This window comes from Engystomops pustulosus, chromosome 1 (assembly GCF_040894005.1).
Source record: "Engystomops pustulosus chromosome 1, aEngPut4.maternal, whole genome shotgun sequence".
In the NCBI taxonomy this organism is placed as follows: Eukaryota; Metazoa; Chordata; class Amphibia; order Anura; family Leptodactylidae; genus Engystomops; species Engystomops pustulosus.
Genome location: NC_092411.1, coordinates 180,680,853 through 180,705,455, shown reverse-complemented (window position 1 = coordinate 180,705,455; position 24,603 = coordinate 180,680,853). Strand labels below are relative to the sequence as shown.

Genomic DNA, 24,603 nt, shown 5'->3' with positions numbered 1-24,603 from the left:
GAATCCCAACTATAGACAGCACTGTTTCGATGTGGTTTCATCTTTTCAGTACAACGTAGGGAACTGGTTTGGCTGAATGAGTGGCTCTTGACCAGAATCTGGAAGTAAGAGTTCTCCTTACGGAGGCAATAAGCGACGTCTTGTAGACGTGTAGAGACTTAGTGGTGTGTGCAGAGTGCTCCAGATTCATGAATTGTGGGGCACGATCTTCATGAAACTGCGCCTCCTGCACTGCTCCGTTAGAGTACACCAGATTTTTTTTGGTGCACCTTTAACATAGAGCGTGCTCCGTGCACTGGAACACCCCTTTCCATGCAGAATTTTGTGTCACGTCACGTATTTGCAGCTGTAACTTAAACCTGTGGTGGACACTTTATAAATACATGTGCAGCGTATAGAGATATGATAAAAAGATGTCCTGAGGAATATTGTTCCTCAGAAATTCCTAATAGGACACTTCTACCATCAGTATACTGATGGTAGATGTCCTATAAAAAAAACTACCTATATCTGCTTAAACATTTCTGAGAATTACCTTTTTAAATGATAATCTGCTTTATTCATTCCTACTGTACAAATACCCAAGTTTGTATTGTACAAAACATATAGAAATATATATATGTATATTATAAAGGCCATCTTAAAATTCACATTAGAAGGCTGTCACTGCAGTCTTTCAGTGTGAGCGTAACATTCCAGGAAAAGTCAATGAGGTGTCATTTGAATGTAATGTGTAATATTACCGAGAGCTTGCAGCAGACTGGAGTAATTATTTTCCTTGTCAGATCATAGCTCTAACGAATGTGCCATCCATAATCAACCTACTTGTGAACGCTGCAGTGTCTGATGTCAAGGTTGACATACTCCCATTGAAAGGGGTATGAAAACAGATTCTGCTCATGTAGTTGCTAGTTAATATCATATTGCTGGCACAGTGTATCTACATTCATGAAATATGACTTCCAAATAATTTTGTTAATATATTTCCAGGATTGCTTCCATAGCATAGGCTAGCAAAGTGTAAATATATTTATGTATATTTCCCACTAGGATGATTGCTAAGGATGTATTCATATCATATCATATTCTTAGTTCATGTAAATAGAACCTAATTTTCACAAATCCAGCTGGTGACAGGATCCCATAAAGCCCTATTAAGTAACTGATACTCTACTTTTAGCTAAAAATTGTTTCCCTTACATCAACTTAAATTACCTTTATATTACCTGGCATTGAATGGGGTGTTTCCTGCTCGACTGGCTCCTCCCATCTACTCCTCCCCATGTCCCAAGCATTGTCTCAGAATTTCATGTAACCAGAGTGACATCACAGATCTTTTAGCCTCCTAACATAAGCAAACTGGACACAATGCATACATCTGATCACATGGAATATAGCATGCCTCCATGGACTTCTACTCCTCCCCATCATCCATGAAGGCATGCTGTGATTTCATGTGATTAGATACATACATGAGATAGATGTTGCAGATGTAACAGGATATTAGACCAGGTCATTCTGGTCACATGACTTTAAGTGCCCAAAGATGTAACAGAGCTCCGCATACAGCAGAATATCATAGCATGTCAATCAGTAACAAGGAAACAGGGCAATGAGGTAGAAGCACTGAATAGGAAACCAGCATGGAGGACATATTAACAGTCAAGAGTTTTCATGAATTCTTAAAATCATGGGATTTATAAAGTGACCGTGTCTTCTATTTCTCTTTGTAGGCTCTGTACAACTCCATCAAGAATGAGAAGTTGGAGTGGGCTGCGTAAGTGTCGTTTATAATTTGTCAAATTATGTCAATTAAAGGGCATCTACCAACAGGATGAAGGACTGTATGCAAATGAGCCTGAGGGGCTCCAGGCTCCATAGGTGTTAATATAGCATGGAGCCCATCAGTCTCATTTGCATGCAGTCTTTCATCCTGGTGGTAGATGTTCTTTAATGTTCAGAAATGTTACCAAAAATACTATATAACTTTCTCTTTGTCACTGCATATTTACATTGATATTCCACTTTGTGTGCATCATTATTGTTGTTATCCATTTTTACTGAGATTCAGTTGTATTGTTGCTCACCAGATGCAATTATATGTAGTAATGCCGTGGATGTGCTTCAGAAAGGATTATATGGATTAGCACACTGCAAGGCACATGTCACAAATAAGAAGGAATTATAGCGGACTTTGGCACTTTTTCCTATCTAATTACATATTTCCTTATTACAGTTTTCCTTTATCCCTTATCTGCTGTATCTAAAGGACAAAGGTTTTTCCATTTCCAACTTTTTGAAACTCCTACCATTTTAGTTCTTTTTCAAAAATAGCCAAGCATGTGTGACTATGGAGGTGACTATGGTGTACATATTAGACGAAATTCACATCTGCATTCAGCAGCTTCCACTGTGGCCTTCCGCTTTTAATTGCTTCAAAGATGCTGCAGCAGCCAGGCTCTTTTCTATGTTACCTTCCACATTTGTGTAGGTCTATAAGCTTAGGAAATCACGTGTTGATAATAACCTAGCAGTTAACCTGTTCGGTGGCACAGTTAAAGCTGACTGTGGCACCTATTGTGGCTGTCATTTGTACTGGCTGTCTATTGCAGCCAGTACAGTATTATTGCATGAACTTTCAGACCTAGAGATGAGCAGACCCGATGGTTGGGTTGGGCCGTCTGACCCAGGCATATTGCTGGATTAGAGACTTAAAGGGAACCTGTCACCACATTTGCACATATACAGCCAGTGACAGGTTCCTCTAGAGCCCTATTAACTGACTGCCACCCTTCTTTTTGCTAAAAATTGTTCCGCTATCTCCCTAGCATCCGAGGAAGGTATGTCCTGCTTGGCCAGCCATTCCTATCTAATCCTCCCCATGCCTTATGCCTTCTTACTGGACACAGTTCATGTCCTGTGACCAGAGTGACATAATCTCCGGTCCTTTAGACTCTTAATAATAGCAAACTGTGCCCTATGCATGTATCTAACCACTTGAAATTACAGCAGCCTCCATTGACTTCTACTCCTCTCCATCCTCCATGGAGGCTGCTGTGATCTCATGTAATCACATACACAGTGTACAGTTTGCTATTCTTAGAAAGCTAAGAGAACTGCAATGATGTCACTGGTCACATGTCATGAATGTAACACAAGGCACTGTGTAATTGACACAATGTTTTCCATCTGTACATAGAGCTTTAAATGTCTGCAGTTATTATTAGCAGACAGCCCTTAAGTACAAGGAGGCAGAGCAGTGATTTGAAGAGACACAGAGCTGTCAGACAGAATGATAGGGTGTGGTTCACTGGTATCTCTGACTCTTTTCCTCTCTCAGGGTGCCAGAAATGAGACAGAAAAGCTCATTTGCATATCAGAAAAATGTAATTAAGGTACAGGGCCCCACTTACAGCTAATTTTAGGTGATATAGGGAGGACTTGTAACCCTTTATAAGCAGACATTGTTAGGGAGGTCAAAATCTGGTGACGGGTCCTCTTTAACAGCCAATCCGTCAAGTCAACAGCCCTAGCAGCCAGCCATGGCTATGATTGGCCAAGGGGCACCCATAGGTGAAATCATTTATCACTATTAGGATATCTGTGTATTACATCCAGCCAATGTTTTTTTCATTACAGAAAAAATGTAAAGATACCTTGTCTAACATTCTCCTTTTAGTTGAGACACAAATGTTCACTCCAGGAAATAGCTTTTAGTGCACTTTGGTCAAATGAAGCAAGCAAATTAGTTCTTATGTGCACTCAAAGAACATTTTAAACTTCTTTACGTGAAGCAGAGAGGCAATATCTACTGTTTGATGGGGAAGAATGAGGCTTTCAGTCAGCTGCTGTTTCTGTGAATATGCTGCTCAAACACTGTGTAGGTGGTCACTGTAATAATAATAATATACAATCACTGTCATTCACCATAGCTGGATTGTGGGCGCCTATTCCCAGATGATGGTTCAAATCTAATGTACAAATTTTTCATTGCATTTAACCTTTAGTCTACTGGTGAATCAGCAGCAAAATACCAGTGAAGTGAAATGGTATAAAGGGAGTCTTCTCAGCTGTCAAAATGCACAAAAAAGCCAGCACTAGGTATGGGAACTTAAAAGGCTTTCAAGATATACCTTTCTAAATTCCCACAGGTTTATTTTTATCTTTATGCAAGCTCTCAGTTCATTTAGCAGTCAGTACACCTACTGTCTAATGGACAGTGAATATAAAAGAAAACAGGTGAACCAGCCATCCTCGCCATTCTCCGGGTACACTGTTATCTGCATAAACATTAAAATGGGATTTTTCTAAATAAAAAGATTACTGAGATGTCTGTGTCAAGGGAGTTTTCCAGTCCTCTCTGCTACTGAAGGAGTTATTTTGGAATACCAACTATTTCCACCTCCCCTTACCCCAGCTCTACCATGTGGTCCTTTCATATTTGTAGATAACTCCTTTACTTCCCTGGCATTTTCTGTGGGCCCATGAGAAGCATGGCTCTTCAAGAATTTATTTTTGATTAACATCAGGCTGGAGTATTGCCTTTTTGACTAAAACTTTTCCCAAAGGTAAACAATCTGATCGTGGTCACAAACTTATCAATGTCTCACACCTAGAGCAGTGGTGTGACATTATTTGAGGGCAGCATTTGCCTTATGGTAAATTCTCCTCTCAAACATTAATCAATTCTCCTTCTTTTACACTGGATTATATCTGTCAATATCACTCTTCTTCTTATAAAACATATTTACAAAAAGTTAAGCTCTGTAAGGAATATATGGTTTGTATTGCATCACGCAGTTTTTTAACAAACTGATTATAATTGCTGATTACAGGAGAGATGATGTTGCCCCTCCCCCCTGTGCAAGGTGTGTACAGTAAAGCTTTATTTATAATCCTTGTTCCCATGACCACCCAAATTTTTAAAGTCCAATTGTCACAGTGACAAAAAAAAATGTTTGACTGACAATTTGCCAAAAAATAAAATCAGACAATTGCTTGTTCATTATACAGGCGGTTCCCTACTTAAGAACACCCGAATTACCCATCTGGTAATTGGTAATTTACTGTACTTTAGCCCTAGGCTACAATAAACAGCCATAACAGTTATTAATGGTGTCTGCAATGAAGCTTTATTATTAATCCTGGTTCTGATGACAATCCAACATTTTTAAAATCTAATTGTAAAAGAGACCAAAAAAAATTTGGCGGGGTTGAAATTATAAAGTATATGGATCCGACTTACATACAAATTCAACGTAAGAACAAACCTACAGAACCTATCTTGTACGTAACACGGGGACTGCCTGTAATAGTTGGACAAATAAAAAAGCTAGAATAATTAAATAAAAATGAACTTAAGTAAAAAACAAACTAATAAATCAATAAAAATGCCATCAAAGTCAATTTACATATAAAAGTGATGTAAAGCTTTATAAAAATGTAAATCGCCGTTATGACCCATACAATAAAAGAAGATTGTTATTGTACCCACACCAAACAAAAAATTTTAACCCCACCAGGAAACCTGACTTTTACCTATCTTACTATATAAAATGCAGTAAAAAGTGATCAAAAAGATTTATCCATATGAAAATGGCACTATTTAAGCTACAACGTATCCTGCAAAAAAAAAATCTCAACCACCTCTATAGACCAAAAAATAAGTGTTATGCCACTTGGAAAATGGCGATACTAAAATGATAGATATTTTTCCCACTTTAGGTATTATTCAACAAAGTTAGTAAAACTGAAGAAATAATATAGAAAATTGATATCGCCAGCGTACATACAGATAACATATATCACACGGCGACATTAACCGAAAAATAAATGTTTTATAGTTCACAAACTGAAGTGCGCCAATGAACCAACTAAATAGTGCTTAGTCCTGAGGGCAAAACTGGCTTTTACATGGCTCTCAATCCCTTCTGTGTCTCTCTATGCCCCCATACATATAGTAACATCCACATATGGGGTGCATAACAAATTTTACGATGGGTTTTCTCTTTTATGAATGTGTAAATTTTAGGACTGTACGAACCCATTACCAAGAAAATTAGACCATTCTTAATTTTAACTCCATTTTGTTTTAATTACTATGAAGATCTCAAAGGGTTAACGATCTTCCTATAAGCTGTTTTTAATAGTTTGAGGGGTTCAGATTTGAAAATGGGGGTGAATTATAGAGGTTTCTAATATTATACACTTTTAATAACCAAATTAGTTACTGACTACATGTCAGAAAAGGACATAGTTTAGAAAATTATGAAAATGGCAAATTTTCTAAACATTTCACAATTTTTTTTTTTTTAGAAATACTTTGGTAACTGTGTGTTTGTTTTTTTTCGTGTTATATATAAACTTTGTGGACATGTTCTGATTTGCGGTGTTAATATATAGATATTAACACCGCGACCCAGAACATGTCCACAAAGTTTACACGAAAAACACACACACGTTTCTGAATAAAGTTTTTATTTCATGCCATCCCTCCATTATTTATACGTATGTTATGGTATTCTTACTCAAATTCTTATGAACCCCAAACTGGTCGATTTCAGGGAAGGGTTTGGCTGCTGCTTCCTGCTTACAGAGGAGGAGGTCATGTGACAGAGCTCTATCTGTGTATGTAGCAAAGCTGGATAAGTTCAAGACAGTGGATACAGATGTCTCCTGCACAGCATAGTGAGATGCAAGAGATCAGTCCCTTTAACGTTTTCTTTGCTGCATATTTTGGTGATTATACACATATGAGGCATGAATGAATGCCTCAAATGTTACTGTTTTTAGGAAAGTATATTTTATTTATATAAGTATTCTGGATTTGAACATATTTTAAAGGGAATTTTAGAATTTTCATTTAATCTCTACATTTTATTATTGTTTTTAGTTTGTATGAATTGAAAAGTTATTTTTGTATACATGGTAGCTGGCGATTTCTGAAAAAAAAATTGTCAGAATAGGAGCTTCTTAATATGGCATGGTTGTTGTTTTAGCATTTTTGGGAGGGTACATTTTGTTGATATTGTGGTGTATATAAATATGCTCACTTGGTGTTATTTTTTTTAAATGCCTATTTGTGCATAAACCTCCACTTTGATATGAGTTTTATATAAAAACTATGTTTTAATGGCATGTTCAATGCTTTTTTTGTTTAATCATTTCTTTTTGTCACAAAGTTACATGAGGGTAGTACAGGCTGTCAACTGTTAATCAAGGCAAATGTATCACCTGGTTATCTGCTTTCAAAAATATATACGTTTCAGGGGTGCCTTTTTTAAAATCTTTTTATTGCTATATTTTGCACGTTGTGATTGGCTATTTCCTACTGAAAAGCAGATATTTAGTTATTTCAGTTTTAGTGACATTATGATGAATTATATACTTGAACATATGACTGTGGTATCTCAAATTTTATGAATTTTTAAAAAAATGTTAAACTATGAATCAAAATTGCATAAAGGTGTCTATGTCTATAAACTCATTAATGCAATTTTAAAAATGCGTCAAGTGTCTGCTCTTTGAAAATATATGGTTTGCTGGGGCTCAGTATAATCATTTTTGCTGTAATTTCGGTTTTATTATTAGGTCAAAATTGTAAAAATTGCTCTGGCCAATAAAGCAACAAAATGTCCATAAATGCCTGGCAGTGAAAGGGTTGAGGGGCCCTACAGTGCTTTAACCCTGGGGAGTCTGATCACTCAAACAATATACTGCAATACACCTGAATTGCAGTTTATTGTAGATGCACTGCTTCTATATTACCCTCTGTCTCAGACAGACTGCTACATGTATGCTAATGACAGCTATAGGAGTCTTTAATAGAATGACGTCACAGGGGTCTCCGAGCAGCATTTAAAAATTGTAGCATCCATGAGCAGACTTGTCTGGTTTGCACAATTTTATTGATCACTAGTGATAGATTTCTAAATAGAAACTGCTGTCTAAAGCATTGTGCCAGACAAACTCGCTTAGTGTTTTTTCGGAACTTACCATGCCTATAATCATAGAAAAGGCTGCAACAAAAATTTCGGGACCCCGTCACTTGCAAAGTGTCTTTTTCCACATAGTAGCTAAGTTACAGTGCCCCCCCCCCATAGAAGCTGAGTCACTCTACTCCCCCATAATAGCCATGTCACAGCTCCCTTCCCCCATAGTAGCCGAGTTACTGTGTCTCCCACATACTCCCACAAAATAAAGGCTCCCTTCTTTAATATTATCATAAACGGACTCTCCCCTGTTGTTTTGATCAAGTAAATCCTGCAAGTGCACAGCACAAGTTTGTCAAAACAAACCCACCGGAAAATGTCATTGAACAATGAATGTCAATTGACCTTAATTGGCATTCTTCAACCAGCTGATGTTATGGCAATAATGGTTGAGAACCCATAAAATCTCCTGCAAATCTAAAGCTAAAAATGGAGGGAGCACAAATAGTGTTGCCTGCTAATTTACTTAGGAAAGCCGAAAGTGATAAGAATCAAGACTCAACTGCTCTATTTCAGTATTGAGTTGTATTCTGAAAACTGTCATTCCTGCCATAAAGTTACCTACTGTACACATGTATGTTAACATGGTGAGAACAACTACAGTGTATTGCTAGTAGACATGGTATGATTTGTAAATAATTATATGATGCTGTGATGAGGCATCATGGGATAGTAAAGGAGATTTAGCACTGTGAATAGTATGCATAAAAGTAGTGCAGAGTGTGATATACAGTCTGTTCCTTCCTCTTTCACAGTACGGATCATTCTTAACAACTACATAGCAACCAAAATGCCAGGCTGAATGGAAAGGCAGGTTGATAGCAGAGAAAGAGCTGCAATAAGGTAATGAAAGTGTGTTGGAAAATTGTTAGTTTTCAGCTTTTGCAGCTATAGAAAAAACTTTACAGTTGGCTGGTGCTAGGATCACCCCTGAAATTCCATATACAGTTTAATCCTTTGCCTGCCAGACGTTTCTAGAAATATTGTTGTGTTATTGGGCAGAGCAATTTTTGAAGTTTTGACACGTACATATAAAACCGAAATTACAGCTTAAAAAATTACACTAATCCCCATAAAACCATATATTTTCTGAAGGCAGATACTTGTCCCATTTTCAAAATAGCACGAAGCAGTTTATAGACATTGGTACCATGCAATTTTTCAGAGTGTAATTAAAAGTGTAAATTGTTATAAAAAAATCCATTGACATAAAATTGACTTGGCCACTGTTAAGGAGATCGCACTGGTTTCGGACACCATCTTGACTACTGTCCGCCATTTTAAGTATTAGCCAGGGGTCACGCGGGGGGTCAAGCACTGTCCAGTTAATGTCATGATTCAAACTTAATTTTATGTAACCTGTTTGCTCGCCTGCCAGCTAATTCCCTTTGACATTTGATGAGAATCTAGTCATTCCTTCATCTTTAGTTCTATATTTTGGTTCTAGTGCCAGCTTATCTCTTTCTTCTCAGGGAAATTAGTATAAACATGTCTGTGAACAAGGTCTGGGAAGACAGTGCACAATTCATTAACCGTTAGGGAGAATGTCTTACAGAATGTCCTGGTAAAATGCATTATGGCCAATAGCATCTAAGCACCTTATCTCCTTGTCCTTTTTTCCTGATTTTGTGTTTTATACATGCAGCTGAGACTAATAAACGGGAAGAAGATCTTTACATACACTAAGAGACTGACATGTGTCTTGGTTTGTGTTGAAGCCCCGGTACCGGGGCAGCCATGAAAGCGTTATTTTGAAAGTTACCTGTACAACTGAAGTAAGGATGGTTAAGCCCTAGAGAAAAATCTATTTTCAGCCACAAATAGAAAATAATTTGTTTTACACCACCTAATGTATTAGATATACCTGTGTAGAGTTCATAGAGATCTCATAGGCATATGTCTACATTAACCCCCTAGCGCTCCGTGCCGTAGCTCTACGGCGCTAGGTCCTGCGATTATCTCGCAGCGCGGCAGGGCTAAGGCGCGGAGACGATGCCGGGTCGGCTCTGCACCAGAGCCAAGCCGGCTCCGGTGGTCGCGGGATGGCAGTGATAATCTACCGCTGACATCCCCGGATAACACCCGCGGTCGAAGTGGGCTCCGATCGTGGGTGTTTAACCCGTTAAATACTACGGTCAGCGCGACCGCGGCATTTGACTTGCTTTTGCCTGGTCTTTCCCCCCAGACCCCAGAGATGCCTGAGGGCAGTGCCATTAAGATGGCGTCAGTGCTCATACCCTGCAGTACATCAGATGATTGCTTGTTCATGTCCTATGGTGGAAATAGTCAAAAAGTTTAAAAAAAAAAAAAGTTTTTCAATAAAAAATAAGTTTATAAATCATTAAAAATGCCCATAAGCCCTGAAACATATAAAGAGACTTATAACGCTCAAAAAAGTCTAAATCCTAACACGAACCCCACATAGTATCACCGCGTCCGTAACAATCCGTAGAATAAAATTAAATAAGTATTGAACCCTTACAATGAACGGGTAAAAAAAAAACCTTTAAAAACCCGCCCAAAATTATGATTTTTACCTATTGAATCCCACAAAAAATGCTATAAAAAATATGTACTCCAGAATGATACTGCAAGTCCAACACACCGGCTCAAGGGAAAAGGCTCCACTCCAAATATTGTAGTAAAATGTAATATTCTTTATTGAAATCTTCTATTGCTTCATACAAACAATAAAAATGTGGACATGGATGGCACTGAGTCAAAGATAAATGCTCGGGATCTCTATCCTCATGTTGATTGTTTCCCAGGTGAGCTGACTACACCTCGTGTACACTGTTTGGATTCCAGAATGATACTGTTGCAAAGTACAACATGTCCCGCAAAAAAAAGCCATAAACCAGCTCTGTATCCAGAATAGTAAAAATGTTATACCACTTGGAGGATTGCAAAGCAAAAATGATCGATTTTTCCACACATTAGGGTTTTATTTGGCAAATTTAGTAAAATGTAAGAAAAAATATTCAAGTCTGGTATCCCCGTAATCGTAATGACCCATAGAATAAAGATAACATAGTTATTAGGCTACACAGGGGAAAAAAGGTATCTCCTTCCCCTCTGCGCCTCGCTGTGCGCCCATAAAACAAGTCACAGCCACATGTGGGGGGGTCTCTGTACTCGGAAGAAATTGCATAACAAATTGTATGGTGGGTTTTCTCTTTTTATCTTTTGAAAATGTGTAAATTTTAGGGCTAAATGAACGTATGACCGACAAAATTTGACCATTCTAAATTTCACCTCCATTTTGATTCAATTACTGTACTATGAAGATCTCAAGGGGTTAACAATCTTCCTAAAAGCTGTTTCCAATAGCTTCCGATATGTTGAGGGGTGCAGATTTGAAAATTCGTTGGTTATATAGGGTGGTTTTAATGCTAAATCTAGTATTTATCTCCAAAATAGTAAATTATGAAAATACCGAAAATCGATAATCTATTTGTAAGCCGCGTGACATCAAAATAAATTATCTAAACATTTCAGAAATGATGAAAATGTAAAGTAGACAAATGGGAAATGTTATTCAGCAACTTATTTAGGTGGTAAATCTATCTGCCTGAGAACGCGATGATTTCAAATTTCGAAAATTGCTTCAAAAATTCATCATTAAATAAACCACTAAAATGAAGTACAAAATGTGGGGGAAAACTGTTTCAGAATCACTTTGATAAGTAAATAAAATTTATAACCATATAAAGCGACGCAAGTCAGAATCCAAAAAATGGGACTGAGCCTTAAGCTGCAAAATGGCTGCATCCTTAAGGGGTTAATAAATAATCTTAAAAGTATATAAACATAGATATTGTTTGAAAGCAGACAACCTGGCGATTGGATATGTCTTGATCAACAGTTGACAGCCTGTACTATCTTCATGCAAATTATTTTAACCCCTTACCGATATGTGACTTGTTACTACATCACATGCCAGCTGAGGGTGAATAGAGAGGGCTCATGGGCTGAGCCCTCTCCATACAAGGTGGGTGTTAGCTGTATATTGCAGGTAATACCCGCAGTCGGAGCTCTTATGTTAGGTATAAAGTGATCAATGGCCGTACAGTCCTACTAGGGATGTAAAAATATTAGCTCAAAAGTGAACAGATTTATAAGCAGAGGATCAAATGTTCATTTTATGGCTTCATTATTGATAATTAAAGATCAGTCAATATATGACTATTCTTTGTAGGAGAGGGTTGATAACATCAACATATAGTCATGTTACTCATCCCCCAGTTTTTAGCCACAAAAGCAGATATTTAATAATTATAATAATCTTTATATTGCGCCATTAAATGCCATAGCGCTTTACAGATTATGGGGAACATATACAAATAAAATAAGACATCACAGAGTAATAACAGTCATATGAAACAATAAGAGTGAGGACCCTGCTCCCTAGAGGTTACAGTCTACATTTATTTTATCACTTCACCCAAGATGGGGGAAGGTGGAAAACAGGAAGAAGGGAAAGAGAGAAAGTAAAAGGCAGAGGGAGAGCTTGAAAAGCTGTGATGACCAAGGGACACGCAGCCTTGCACAGACACCCCCATGACTCAATCCTCTTGGTTGACAGTGAAATAGATATACTTTTATATTTTTATAAAAGTGAATAGAACTAGGAGTGTTTAACAGAAAAGATTGTTAATAAGTATTAAACAGCCTATGGGAACTTGTCATTAGGTTCAAATGTGAAACATAAATTTAACTGTTACTCCTATGTTCAGGATTGAATTGATGATGGTGCCACCTGCTCTGATCTCTACTTATACGAAAGGACCCCGAAAGACTGCAAGTCATTGGTGCTAATTAGAGATGAGCGAACATGCTCGTCCGAGCTTGATGCTCGTTCGAGCATTAAGGTACTCGAGACGGCTCGTTGCTCGGACGAGTATTTCCCCTGCTCGAGATCGAGCATTTAATTAAAAAAACACAGTGAAGAACAATGAAGAATAGAATAAAAACAGTGACCACAGTGAACACAGGATCATTTAAGTGAAAAACACAGTAAAGAACACAGTGAAGAATAGATTACAGATGTTCGGCACATCTGCTTACTTGTCGGGAGATACGCGCGGAACCGTGCGAACAAAATAGTATGTGAAGAACAATATATATGTGTGAAGAAGACATTGCAGAACACGGTGAGCAGGACAGAGACAACGAGGAGCAGCACAGAGACACCGGGGAGCAGCACAGAGACACCGGGGAGCAGCACGAAGACATGGGGCAGCGGCAGCACGAAGACATGGGGCAGCGGCAGCACGGAGACATGGGGCAGCGGCAGCACGAAGACATGGGGCAGCGGCAGCACGAAGACATGGGGCAGCGGCAGCACGGAGACATGGGGCAGCGGCAGCACGGAGACATCAGGTAGCGGCACGGAGCAGCACGGAGACATCGGGGCACGGAGACAGCGGGGCACAGAGACAGCGGGGCACAGAGACAGCGGGGCACGGAGAGAGCGGGGCACGGAGAGAGCGGGGCACGGAGAGAGCGGGGCACGGAGAGAGCGGGGCACGGAGAGAGCGGGGCACGGAGAGAGCTGGGCACGGAAACAGCTGGGCACGGAAACAGCTGGGCACAGAGACAGCGGGGCACAGAGACAGCGGGGCACGGAGAGAGCGGGGCACGGAGAGAGCGGGGCACGGAGAGAGCGGGGCACGGAGAGAGCGGGGCACGGAGAGAGCTGGGCACGGAGACAGCGGGGCACGGAAACAGCTGGGCACGGAGACAGCGGGGCACAGAGACAGCGGGGCACGGAGAGAGCGGGGCACGGAGAGAGCGGGGCACGGAGAGAGCGGGGCACGGAAACAGCTGGGCACGGAGACAGCGGGGCACAGAGACAGCGGGGCACGGAGACAGCGGGGCACGGAGACAGCGGGGCACGGAGACAGCGGGGCACGGAGACAGCGGGGCACGGAGACAGCGTATCTCCCGACAAGTAAGCAGATGTGCCGAACATCTGCAATCTATTCTTCACTGCGTTTTTCACTTAAATCATCCTGTGTTCACTGTTTTTATTCTATTCTTCACTGTTCTTCACATCTGCTAACTTGTCGGGAGATAATATACGCACGGAACAGTGAAGAATAGATTGCAGATGTTTGCATACATCTGCTAACTTATTAGAAGACATTCTTTTTCAATTAAATAACACATTTTATTCCCGAACCATGGTCCCTTTGAAAAATGCTCGGGTCTCCCATTGACTTCAATGGGGCTCGTTACTCGAAACGAGCACTCGAACATCTGGAAATGTTCGGCTCGAGTAACGAGCACCCGAGCATTTTAGTGCTCGCTCATCTCTAGTGCTAATTGATGGTGTGGCATGTTGATCTTGTTTCCTGTTGTTCCATTCACTACTATGGGAGCGTTAAAAATGGGCAAGCTCTAATTCGCTGTCTATGAGAGTGACTTTACATGGCCAAGCACTGTGCTCCTGCAATATCTGAGCTCCCGTAGTATTGCATGGAGCAGTATGATGTAGTCTCGACCTGTCACTTCATCAATTAGTGAGAATGAAACCACTGTTCTCATGATTGGGAGGTTCCCAGGAGTTGGACCCCCACCAATCAGATGATATTTCCCTTTTTTGCTAAAAACGCTTTAAGGATATGTTCAGATATATGTTTCATCAGTTTGTTTTCATTCTCCAATTTCCTTCTTTGTATCTATATTGGATTTTTTAAAAGTATGCAACTTCTAAATGTGAATGCATCCTAAGAAAAATATTTGAATAGTAAATTTTCAGGTTTAGGTATAGTGCAGTCATACAATTCCCCCCTAACTCCCCCCCCCCCCCCACAGTGGCATTAATTATGGGACCATCATTCAGCTAGTATATAAAATTAAATCATGTGAGTCTTTAGTCTCTGGAAACTGTTTAATGTGAATACAGGATATGTGAGGACAGACATTAAGCATTGAGAATAGAGATGAGCGAACACACTCGTCTGAGATTGATGCTCGTTCGAGCATTAGCGTACTCATAACTGCTCGTTGCTCAGAGAAAATGGCATCTCCTGCCATTTTGATTTTTGGCGGCCAGAAACAGAGCCAATCAAAAGCCAGGAGCCTCTGCACTCCACCCAGCAAATTTACAGTTTACACTATAATTTTGAAAATGTTGAACCCCAGGGCTAGGGGTAGAGGACGAGGAAGTGGGCATCCAACTACTGCAGGGGTCAGAGGCTGTGGTCCTGGGCGGGGTGAGACACCACCTGCTGATGAGGGAGCAGGGGAACGCCGCAGAGCTACACTCCCTAGGTTCATGTCTCAAGTTACTGGGACTCATGGTAGAGCACTGTTGAGGCCAGAACAGTGCGAACAGGTGAAGTCGTGGAACCGGCATACTCTGAGAAAATGTTTTCTGGACCCTTCCCAGAGTCACAAACCACTTGTCCGGTTGCTGCTGAGCTCTTTTGCGATGCCCAGGTTTTCCACCGGTCGCAATCTGTGGGTGATGACATTGTTGACGTAGGGGAAGAAGTGTGTAAAGAGGTGTCGGACGATGAGGAGACGCGGTTGTCAGACAGTGGTGAAGTTGTTGTCAGGGCAGGAAGTCCGAGGGGGGAGCAGACTGAGGGATCTGAGGATGATGAGGTGACAGACCCAAGCTGGGTTGATAGGCCGGGTGAATACAGTGCTTCTGAGACGGAGGCGAGTCCTTGACGAGAACAGGTTAGAAGAGGCAGTGGTGGGGCCAGACGGAGAGGCAGGGCCAGAGCTGGTGCATCAGTGCCAAATGTTTCACGTAGTGAAGCTCCCGTGGCAAGGGCTAGATTTTCGGAAGTCTGGAGGTTCTTTAAAGAAACACTGGATGACCGACGGACTGTGGTGTGCAGCCTGTGCCACACCAGGATCAGCACGGGTTCCACCACTACCAGCTTAACCACCACCAGTATGCGCAGGCATATGAATGCTAAACACCCCACTCAATGGAACCAAGGCCGTTCACCTCCGGCCGGGCACACCACTGCTCCTTCCCCTGTGTCATCTGCTGCCTCTGCTAGTCAGCCCCCTGCCCAGGACCCCGGCCCAAACACCTCCCGTGTGAAAACCACACCTTCGCCTCCACAGCATCCACCAATGTCTCCATGCGCAGCGTTCAGCTCTCCATACCCCAGACGCTGGAGCACAAGAGAAAGTACAGTGCAACCCACCCACATGCCCAAGCCCTCAATGTCCACATCACCAAACTACTTAGCCTGGAGATGCTGCCCTATAGGCTGGTAGAGACCGAGGCCTTTCGAAACCTCATGGCGGCGGCCGCCCCTCGGTATTCGGTCCTCAGCCGCCACTACTTTTCCCGATGTGCCGTCCCAGCCCTGCACCAGCACGTGTCAGACAACATCATCCGTGCCCTGACCAACGCCGTTTCTGACAAGGTCCACCTGACCATGGACACGTGGATGAGTGCTGCTGGGCAGGGCCACTATTTATCGCTGACGGCACATTGGGTTAACTTGGTGGAGGCTGGGACCGAGTCTGACCCTACGGCTGGTCATATACTGCCGACGGCGAGGATTGCGGGGCCTACCTCGGTCCAGGTCTCTCAGGCCTACTATGCCTCCTCCTCCACCTCCTCCTCTGAATTACCATCCGTGGGCATGGCGCCATCAGTCGGTAGCTCTAGGCACAGCAGCAGTGCCGTCGCTAAGCGACAGCAGGCGGTGCTCAAACTGCTGAGCCTAGGAGATAAAAGGCACACCGCCCAAGAGCTATTACAGGGCATCACGGCGCAGACTGATCTGTGGCTGACACCGCTGAACCTGAAGCCAGGCATGGTTGTATGCGACAACGGCTGTAACCTGGTGGCGGCTCTGCAACTCGGCAGACTGACACATATGCCATGCCTGGCCCATGTGTTAAATCTCATAGTTCAGCGGTTCCTCAAGCCATACCCCAATCTGTCTGATTTGCTCACGATGGTGCGCCGCATCTGTGCACATTTCAGGAAGTCCAGCACAGATGCTGCCACTCTCAGGGCAGCGCAGCGCCGCCTCCAACTGCCCGCTCACCGACTGTTGTGCGACGTGCCCACGTGGAATTCAACATTTACCATGTTATCCAGAGTTTACCAGCAGCGCAGAGCGATTGTAGACTGCCAGATGTCAACTTCCACCAGAACTGGTAGTCAGGTCAGTCAGCTTCCTCAAGTCTACAATGAGGAGTGGACGTGGATGTCTGATATCTGTCAGGTGCTGAGTAACTTTGAGGAGTCAACACAGATGGTCAGTGGCGATGCCGCCATCATCGGCCTCACCATCCCGCTGCTTGGCCTGTTGAAAAACTCTCTGGTCAGCATGAAGTCAGAAGCTTTGCGCTCGTCACAAGAGACAGGGGAAGAAGATTCCCTTGTTGATAGCCAAAGCACCCTCAGGTCTATTTCTCAGCCCATATCGGAGGAGGTGGAAGAGGATGAGGAGGAGAATGTTGGCGAAACAGAAGAGGGGAGCATTGCTCAGTCCTTCACTGTTCAGCGTGTATGGGCAGAAGAAGAGGAGTTGGAGGAGGAGGAAATGGCTGGGGAGTGAATTCTTGCGAGTTTGGACTCTTGCGCATATGACAGATTTCATGCTAGGCTGTCTATCCTGTGACCCTCGCGTTCAAAGAATTTATTCCAGCACCGATTACTGGGTATTCACTCTCCTGGACAAGCAAAATCTTTCCACTCTCATCCCTGGAGAGGAAAGGAGTGTGAGAATGCATGAATACCAGCAAGCCCTGGTGCACAAGCTGAAACAGTATTTCCCTTTTGACAGCGCTAGCGGCAGAAGGCGTACTTCTGCGGGACAAGTAGCGAGGGAGAGTAGGCGAGCAGGCAGCTTTTCCAGCACTGGCAGGGGTACGCTTTACAAGGCCTTTGCCAGTTTTATGTCACCCCAGCAAGACACTGACACCTGTCCCCAGTCTCGGCAGAGTAGGGCTGATCTTTACAGAAAGATGGTGAGGGAGTACGTAGCTGACCATACCATTGTCCAAAATGATCACACAGCTCCCTACAACTACTGGGTTTCAAAGCTGGACATGTGGCACGAACTGGCGCTGTACGCCTTGGAGGTTCTTGCCTGCCCAGCCGCTAGTGTGTTGTCTGAGCGGGTTTTCAGTGCAGCTGGTGGCATCATCACCGATAAGCGTACACGCCTGTCGACTGACAGCGCTGACAGGCTGACGCTTATCAAGATGAATAAAGCCTGGATTTCTCAGGATTTCCATTCTCCACCAGGTGAAAGAAGCTCAACCTGAATAATGTATGCACTCCTCCTCCTCATTTTCCCCCTTCTCCTCCTCTTTGTACACTAAAGCAGAGGAAACTGGCTATTTTTTGCCAGGGCCAACTGGCTCTAGCTATAGTACTTTATGCATTTAATTTTTCTGGAGGGCCACCTACCCGGTCCTCTGTTTTAAACAATTTTTGGGAGTGCCACATACAGGCACTTAATCTATTAAATTTTTCGGGAGGACCACCTACCTGCTCCTCTGGTTTGAAAATGTTTTTTGGACTGCCACATACAGGCTCTATCCAAATTTAATTGTCTCCATAGCAGCCTCCACACGTCGTCTTTATAGCTGCCTCCACATGTTGTCTCCATTGCAACCTCCACACATCATCTCCATAGCTGCCTCCCAAAGTCGTCCATATAGCTGCCTCCATACTTCGTCCCCTTAGCAAACGAGCTGTGTCAGGCAGAATTTTGGGTTGTTTTCATGGCTTCCACATCAAACTTGTTAACTTTGTCGCCACTCTGCTGTGTTATCCACAAAAAATAACTTTTATCATTTACCGATATTATTTCAGCGCTTCTTGCGCATCTGTTTACATTCCCCTCACCCGCAATAACCAAGCCAATTACTTATAAGAATAGTACTACACTTGATCTTATACAAAAGGTTCTTAGAAGTGCTGTTTGTAGCCCCCGCCTGCTTTGAAAATTATAATTTTTTCAAAGTAAACGCTTCTGGCCCCCAGGCCCTTTTTGGGTGGGGAGGAGCCAAGAGGCAGGGGCTTGGACAGGAGAAAGCTCGCCTGGCTGCGGACCGCCAGCTCCATCCCAAGATACAACTAACATAGTTTTAACTGCCGCACCTTTAATCTACTACTACTTTACTGCCTCCATACATCGTCCCCTTATCAAACAAGCTGTGTCAGGCAGAATTTTCGGGTGTTTCACCAGATACATAATGGAACTCGGCCCATCTGTCGCCGCCATGCTGGAGACCTGAATTTGCAATCATAGCAGCGCAATATTGATGCCCCATACTGTCACTCTTAATCATGGAACCATTTCCGAAAAAACTATTAAAAATAGAACCGCTATGCTATTCCATTATTCCTAGATGAAAATTATAATTTTTTCAAAGTAAACGCTTCTGGCCCCCAGGCCCATTTTGGGTGGGGAGGAGCCGGGAGACAGGGGCTTGGACAGGCGAAAGCTCGTCTGGCAGCGGACCGCCAGCTCCATCCCAAGATTAGGCAGCCTCAGAGGCATCCATGCATACTGCCCCTGCTGTTTCCTGTCCATTTCGCCTCCACGATCCTCCACAGCGTCCACCAATGTCTCCTTGCGCAACTTTCAACTCTCTATACCCCAGATGCTGGAGCGCGAGAGGATATACAGCACATCATCCCCTTATCAAATGAGCTGTGTCGGCAGAATTTTCAGGTGTTTCACCAGATACATAATGGAACTCGGCGCATCTGTCGCCGCCATGCTGGAGACTTGAAGTTTCAATCATAGCAGCGCAATATGGATGCCCCATACTGTCACTCATAATCATGGAAGTCGTCTCCATGGCTGCCTCCACATGTCGTCTTCTTATCAAGCGAGCTGTGTCAGGCTCATTTTTCGGGTGTTTCACCAGATACGTTATGGAACTTGGTCACTATGTTGCCACCATGCTGTGTTATCGACTAAATATACCGTCAACCTTTTGTTCACATAGGAAATCATTTCAGTGCTTCTTGCTCACCTTCTTTGGTTCCTCTCTGCCACCTATTGGTTTGAAGCCTGAGTCCATTTGGGGTATGTCGCCATGCCACTCTCTAGCCTGCCGCTGCCTCTGCATGCCGTCTTCTATAGTGTCAGGGTCAATTGTTGGATGTTTTAGATGCTATTTTGCCTCATTCGGTCACTCTGTCATGGCCATGCTGTTGCCCATATTTTTGGCATAATGGTGCGATTCAGCAGCCTCAGAGGCATCCATGCATGCTGCCCCTGCTGTTTCCTGTCCATTTCCTTGGTGTTTCCATAATTTTCTGAGGTTTCCAGTCGTTTGGCCAAGCTTCCCTGTGCAGAGCCTTGGTCCCCTTGAAAAATGCTCGAGTCTCCCATTGACTTCAATGGGGTTCGTTATTCGAGACGAGCATCGGGAAAAGTTTGTCTCGAATAACGAGCACCCGAGCATTTTAGTGCTCGCTCATCTCTAATTGATAACACCAATTTTTATACCTTTATTTATATATAAATATATTGGAACCTCCCAATACAAAATATCAATAAAAAACATTAAATATTATTATTTTATTTTAAAGAGTACACAAATATTATACACAATACATATTGGGGGTCATTTACTAAGTGCCCGATTTGCGTTTTCCCGACGTGTTACCCGAATATTTCCGATTTGCGCCGATTTTCCCTGTATTGCCCCGGGATTTTGGCGCACGCGATCGGATTGTGGCGCATCGGCGCCGGCATGCGCGCGACGGAAATCGGGGGGCGTGGCCGAACGAAAACCCGACGTATTCGGAAAAACCGCCGCATTTAAAAAGGGAAAATGTGTCGCCGAGCTTGCACTCACCTTCACTCAGCCCGAGCCGGTGAACTCCAGCGCGTTCCAATGCTTTTCAGCGCAGCAGCGCCACCTGGTGGACGGCGGAGGGACTACCTTAATAAATCCCGGCCGGACCCGAATCCAGTGCAGAGAATGCGCCGGTGGATCGCGAATGGACCGGGTAAGTAAATCTGCCCCATTGTGTATACCACCCCCACCCCATGGAAAGCACAGAGAGAGAAACTCAACTCAACTTGGCACACTCCTATTTTGCCCAGCTCTCCAAACCTCTTTAAAATCTGATTTGAATAATCCATACTCCCACCTATCAGCTAATATCAGTAAATCCATTCTCCTCTCCCACACCAGAGGTGCCGGCGACTTACTCGATTTCCAGTGAGTCATTATGACCCTATGAGCCAACACCAAACCCTTCAGCAGATATAAAGCTAAAACCCCTTTGCCTAAAATGCTTGTTTTTAAACCCAGTATACAGTTTTTTGGGTCAAATGGAATCAAGACATTAAGGATGTTTTGTAATCTAATTAAAATATTTAGCCAGTATTTAACCCCTTACCAACGCGCGCTGTAGTAGTACAGCGGTGGTCGGATCCGTATGCATGGTGAGGGAAAGGGGGGTGATTTGAATCGCCCAACGAGACAGCCTCAGGTCTTTGGAAGACCCGAGGCTGTCATGGCGATGGATTGGCTTTCCTCTGCAATCCTCAGCAAGATGGTGGCGCCCACGCAATATGCAGCAAAAAATTACCAGCTATGGAGAGGGCTCACGGGCTCCCTGTGATGTCATCGGGGACCTTCCAAAGAATCGAGGCTGTCTCGTTTTAACCCTTTCATTACAATGTGCTATCAGCACATTGTAATGAATGAGGAGGGAAATCCCCATATACTGCCATACTGTAGTATGGCAGTATATGGTAGGATCGATCAGACAACCTAGGGTTAAAGTACACTTTGGAGTCTGAAAAATAGTAAATAAAAAAAAGTTTAAAAAAATTTATAATTAAAAAACCCAAAAATTCAAATCACCCTCCTTTCCCTAGAACTGATATAAATATAAATAAACAGTAAAAATCATAAACACATTAGGTATTGCCGTGTCCAAAAATGCCCAATCTACCAAAATATAATAACGGTTTTTCACTGTGTTTAACCCTGTAACGGAAAATAGCGCCCAACGTCGAAAATGGCACTTTTTTGCCATTTTACAAAATATTTTAAAAATCAATAAAAAAATGATCAAAAGGTCGTACTGTCCTAAAAATGGCAGCATTGAAAATGTCATCAAAAGTCACAAAAAATGACACCACCCACAGCTCCTTACACCAAAGTATAAAAAAAGTTATTAGCGCCAGAAGATGGCAAAATAAAAAAAGAAAAAAATATTAATTTTTATAAATGTATGAAAACATTATAAAACTTATACAAATTTGGTATCCCTGTGAGCGCACCGACCCAAAGAATAAAGTAGACATGTCATTTGGGGCGCTCACTGAAAGCCAGTTCACTGTATTTGGAATTTTTTTCCCGCTTCCCAGTTCACGGCATGGAATATTAAACTTCATCACTATGAAGTGCATTATGAACCTTCACAGAGCTCTTTATGTGGAAAAATAAAAAAAGTTATAGATTTTTGAAGGTGGGGAGTGAAAAATAGAAGAGAAAAAACTAAAAAGGGCAAGGTCTTTAAGGGGTTACACAATTTTGGACCATGACACAGCATGTGTAGGCAATCTTCTCTTATCAGCAGGCTGCTTAAAAAAATAAAGATGTGCTTACCTCCTGGCGCCCTCTGGGTGTCCCGCGCTGCTATTACTCCAGTCCGTACTCCATGTAAACAAATATGGGCGCAGAAGAAGCGCTGGATTCAGCTTCCAACCCGACACCCATCTGTCCTGCATATGCAATGGTGTGAATGGGGACGGGCGGGCGTGGCTGGCTGGCCACGGCCGTCTGGAAGCTGAATCCAGTGCTTCTCCCGCCCATGTTTGTTTACATGGCGCACAAACTGGAGGCAAGGAGGCAAGACATCATAAACCTGAAGTAACTGGGAAATTAAAAAGGACCTATTTTCATGTTTTTCCCTATGATCCCAAGTGCCTCATTCCATTCCTCAGATGATAGATCGTTCAACATCCTTCTCCACCTATAATATTTATATATGAACCTTAGTCTAATAGTGTATAAAATCAGACAAAACTGCTTTTGTTTGTTTGCAAGTTACTATCATAGAAAGTAGTGGGTGCTTCTCTTCCCTACAACTCCACAAAATGCATATTTAACAAGTGCATAATAAAACTCCTATGAACCAAACCCAAATTTACTTCTTAATTCTTTATGAGACAGTATTTTGTGATTTTTAAACGTTCAAGTTATAAAACATCTTTCCTATGCCTATCAAGTGAATTATCCAGAGGACCCAATGTCCATCTTCCTTTCCACTGCAATACCCTCTAACCCCTACCCAAATTTTGACTTCTTCCGATACCCATTGAAACAATTCCATTGTGAATAAACTACTGCATAATGTGTGCACTATATAAATAAATGAATTATTATTATTATTAAAGGGAACCTGTCACCAGGAGACCCATTTTTAGCACTCACCCATTCCCCACAGAGCATAGTACATACACTGCCAAAGTGTTTTTGTATAAAAAATTGGGGAGCTGCAATATGTTGCTTGGACAAATTGTTGCTAGCAAATTCATTACAATGTACAATTTGCACATTGTAATAAATGATGTGGTAAATCCTCATATAATGCCATGTAGTATGGCAGTATATTGTAAGATCAATCAGACAACCTAGGGTTAAAGTACCCTAGGGGTTCTGAAAAATGGTTTAAAAAAATTAAATTAAAAAACCCTAAAAATTTTAATCACCCCCATTTCCCTAGAACTGATATAAATATATATAAACAGTAAAAATCATTAACATGTTAAGTAGCATTGCGTTCCAAAATGTAATGGTATAATTAAATACCATCGCTATGAAATGCAATTTGTTATGCAGAAAACAAGCCCTCACATAGCTTTTTACATGCAAAAATTAAAAGGGGACTCGGCATTAAGGGGTTAAGATAAATTGAATAAATAAATTAAAAATTGTTAGTTTAGTAAAGTAAGTATAATATAACTAGTAACTATTGGTTTATTCACAACATTTGTCAAATCAAAATTACCCAAGCAAATTAACGGCGATATTCAGCTAGGCTGAACAAGCTTTTCATCTAGATGCTGATTCATTCAGGATGATTATGCTTTTCAGGGATTAGGAGAGATTATAGATATTTCTTTCAAAAGATTGGGTAGGGAAGATTTTAGTAATTACCGTATATACTCGAGTATTAGCAGAGGTACCTAATTTTAACACAAACTAGAAAAACCTATTGACTTGAGTATAGCCTGCCAGTCCCTGTAGTATATAGCCAGCCTGCCCCCCTGTAGTATATAGCCTGCCTGCCAGGCCCTGAAGTATTTAGCCTGCCTGCCAGGCCCTGTATTATTTAGCCTGTCTGCCCCTGTAGTATATAGCTTGCCTGCCCCCTGTAGTATGTAGCCTGCTTGCCCCCTGTAGTATGTAGCCTGTGTGCCCCCTGTAGTATGTAGCCTGCCAGCCCTCTGTAGCATGTAGCTTGCCAGCCCCCTGTAGTATGTAGCTTGCCAGCCCCCTGTAGCGTGTAGCTTGCCAGCCCCCTGTAGCGTGTAGCTTGCCAGCCCCCTGTAGCGTGTAGCTTGCCAGCCCCCTGTAGCGTGTAGCTTGCCAGCCCCCTGTAGCGTGTAGCCTGCCAGCCCCCTGTAGT

At 42.4% G+C, this 24,603-nt stretch overlaps 1 protein-coding gene and 1 long non-coding RNA gene across 8 annotated transcripts in view; one reads left to right on the top strand and one right to left on the bottom strand.

Annotated features, from left to right (window-relative positions):
• The window catches only part of PSD3 (pleckstrin and Sec7 domain containing 3), a 350,748-nt gene that overhangs the window by 258,319 nt on the left and 67,826 nt on the right, over positions 1–24,603 (top strand). For all 7 annotated transcript variants that reach the window (XM_072114187.1, XM_072114198.1, XM_072114193.1 and 4 more), the window contains one exon: positions 1,734–1,777. In XM_072114187.1, the coding sequence (XP_071970288.1) occupies positions 1,734–1,777 (44 nt within the window). The remainder of the gene's footprint in view (positions 1–1,733; positions 1,778–24,603) is intronic.
• The window catches only part of LOC140068871 (uncharacterized), a 78,853-nt gene that overhangs the window by 4,733 nt on the left and 49,517 nt on the right, over positions 1–24,603 (bottom strand). The window lies entirely within an intron of this gene.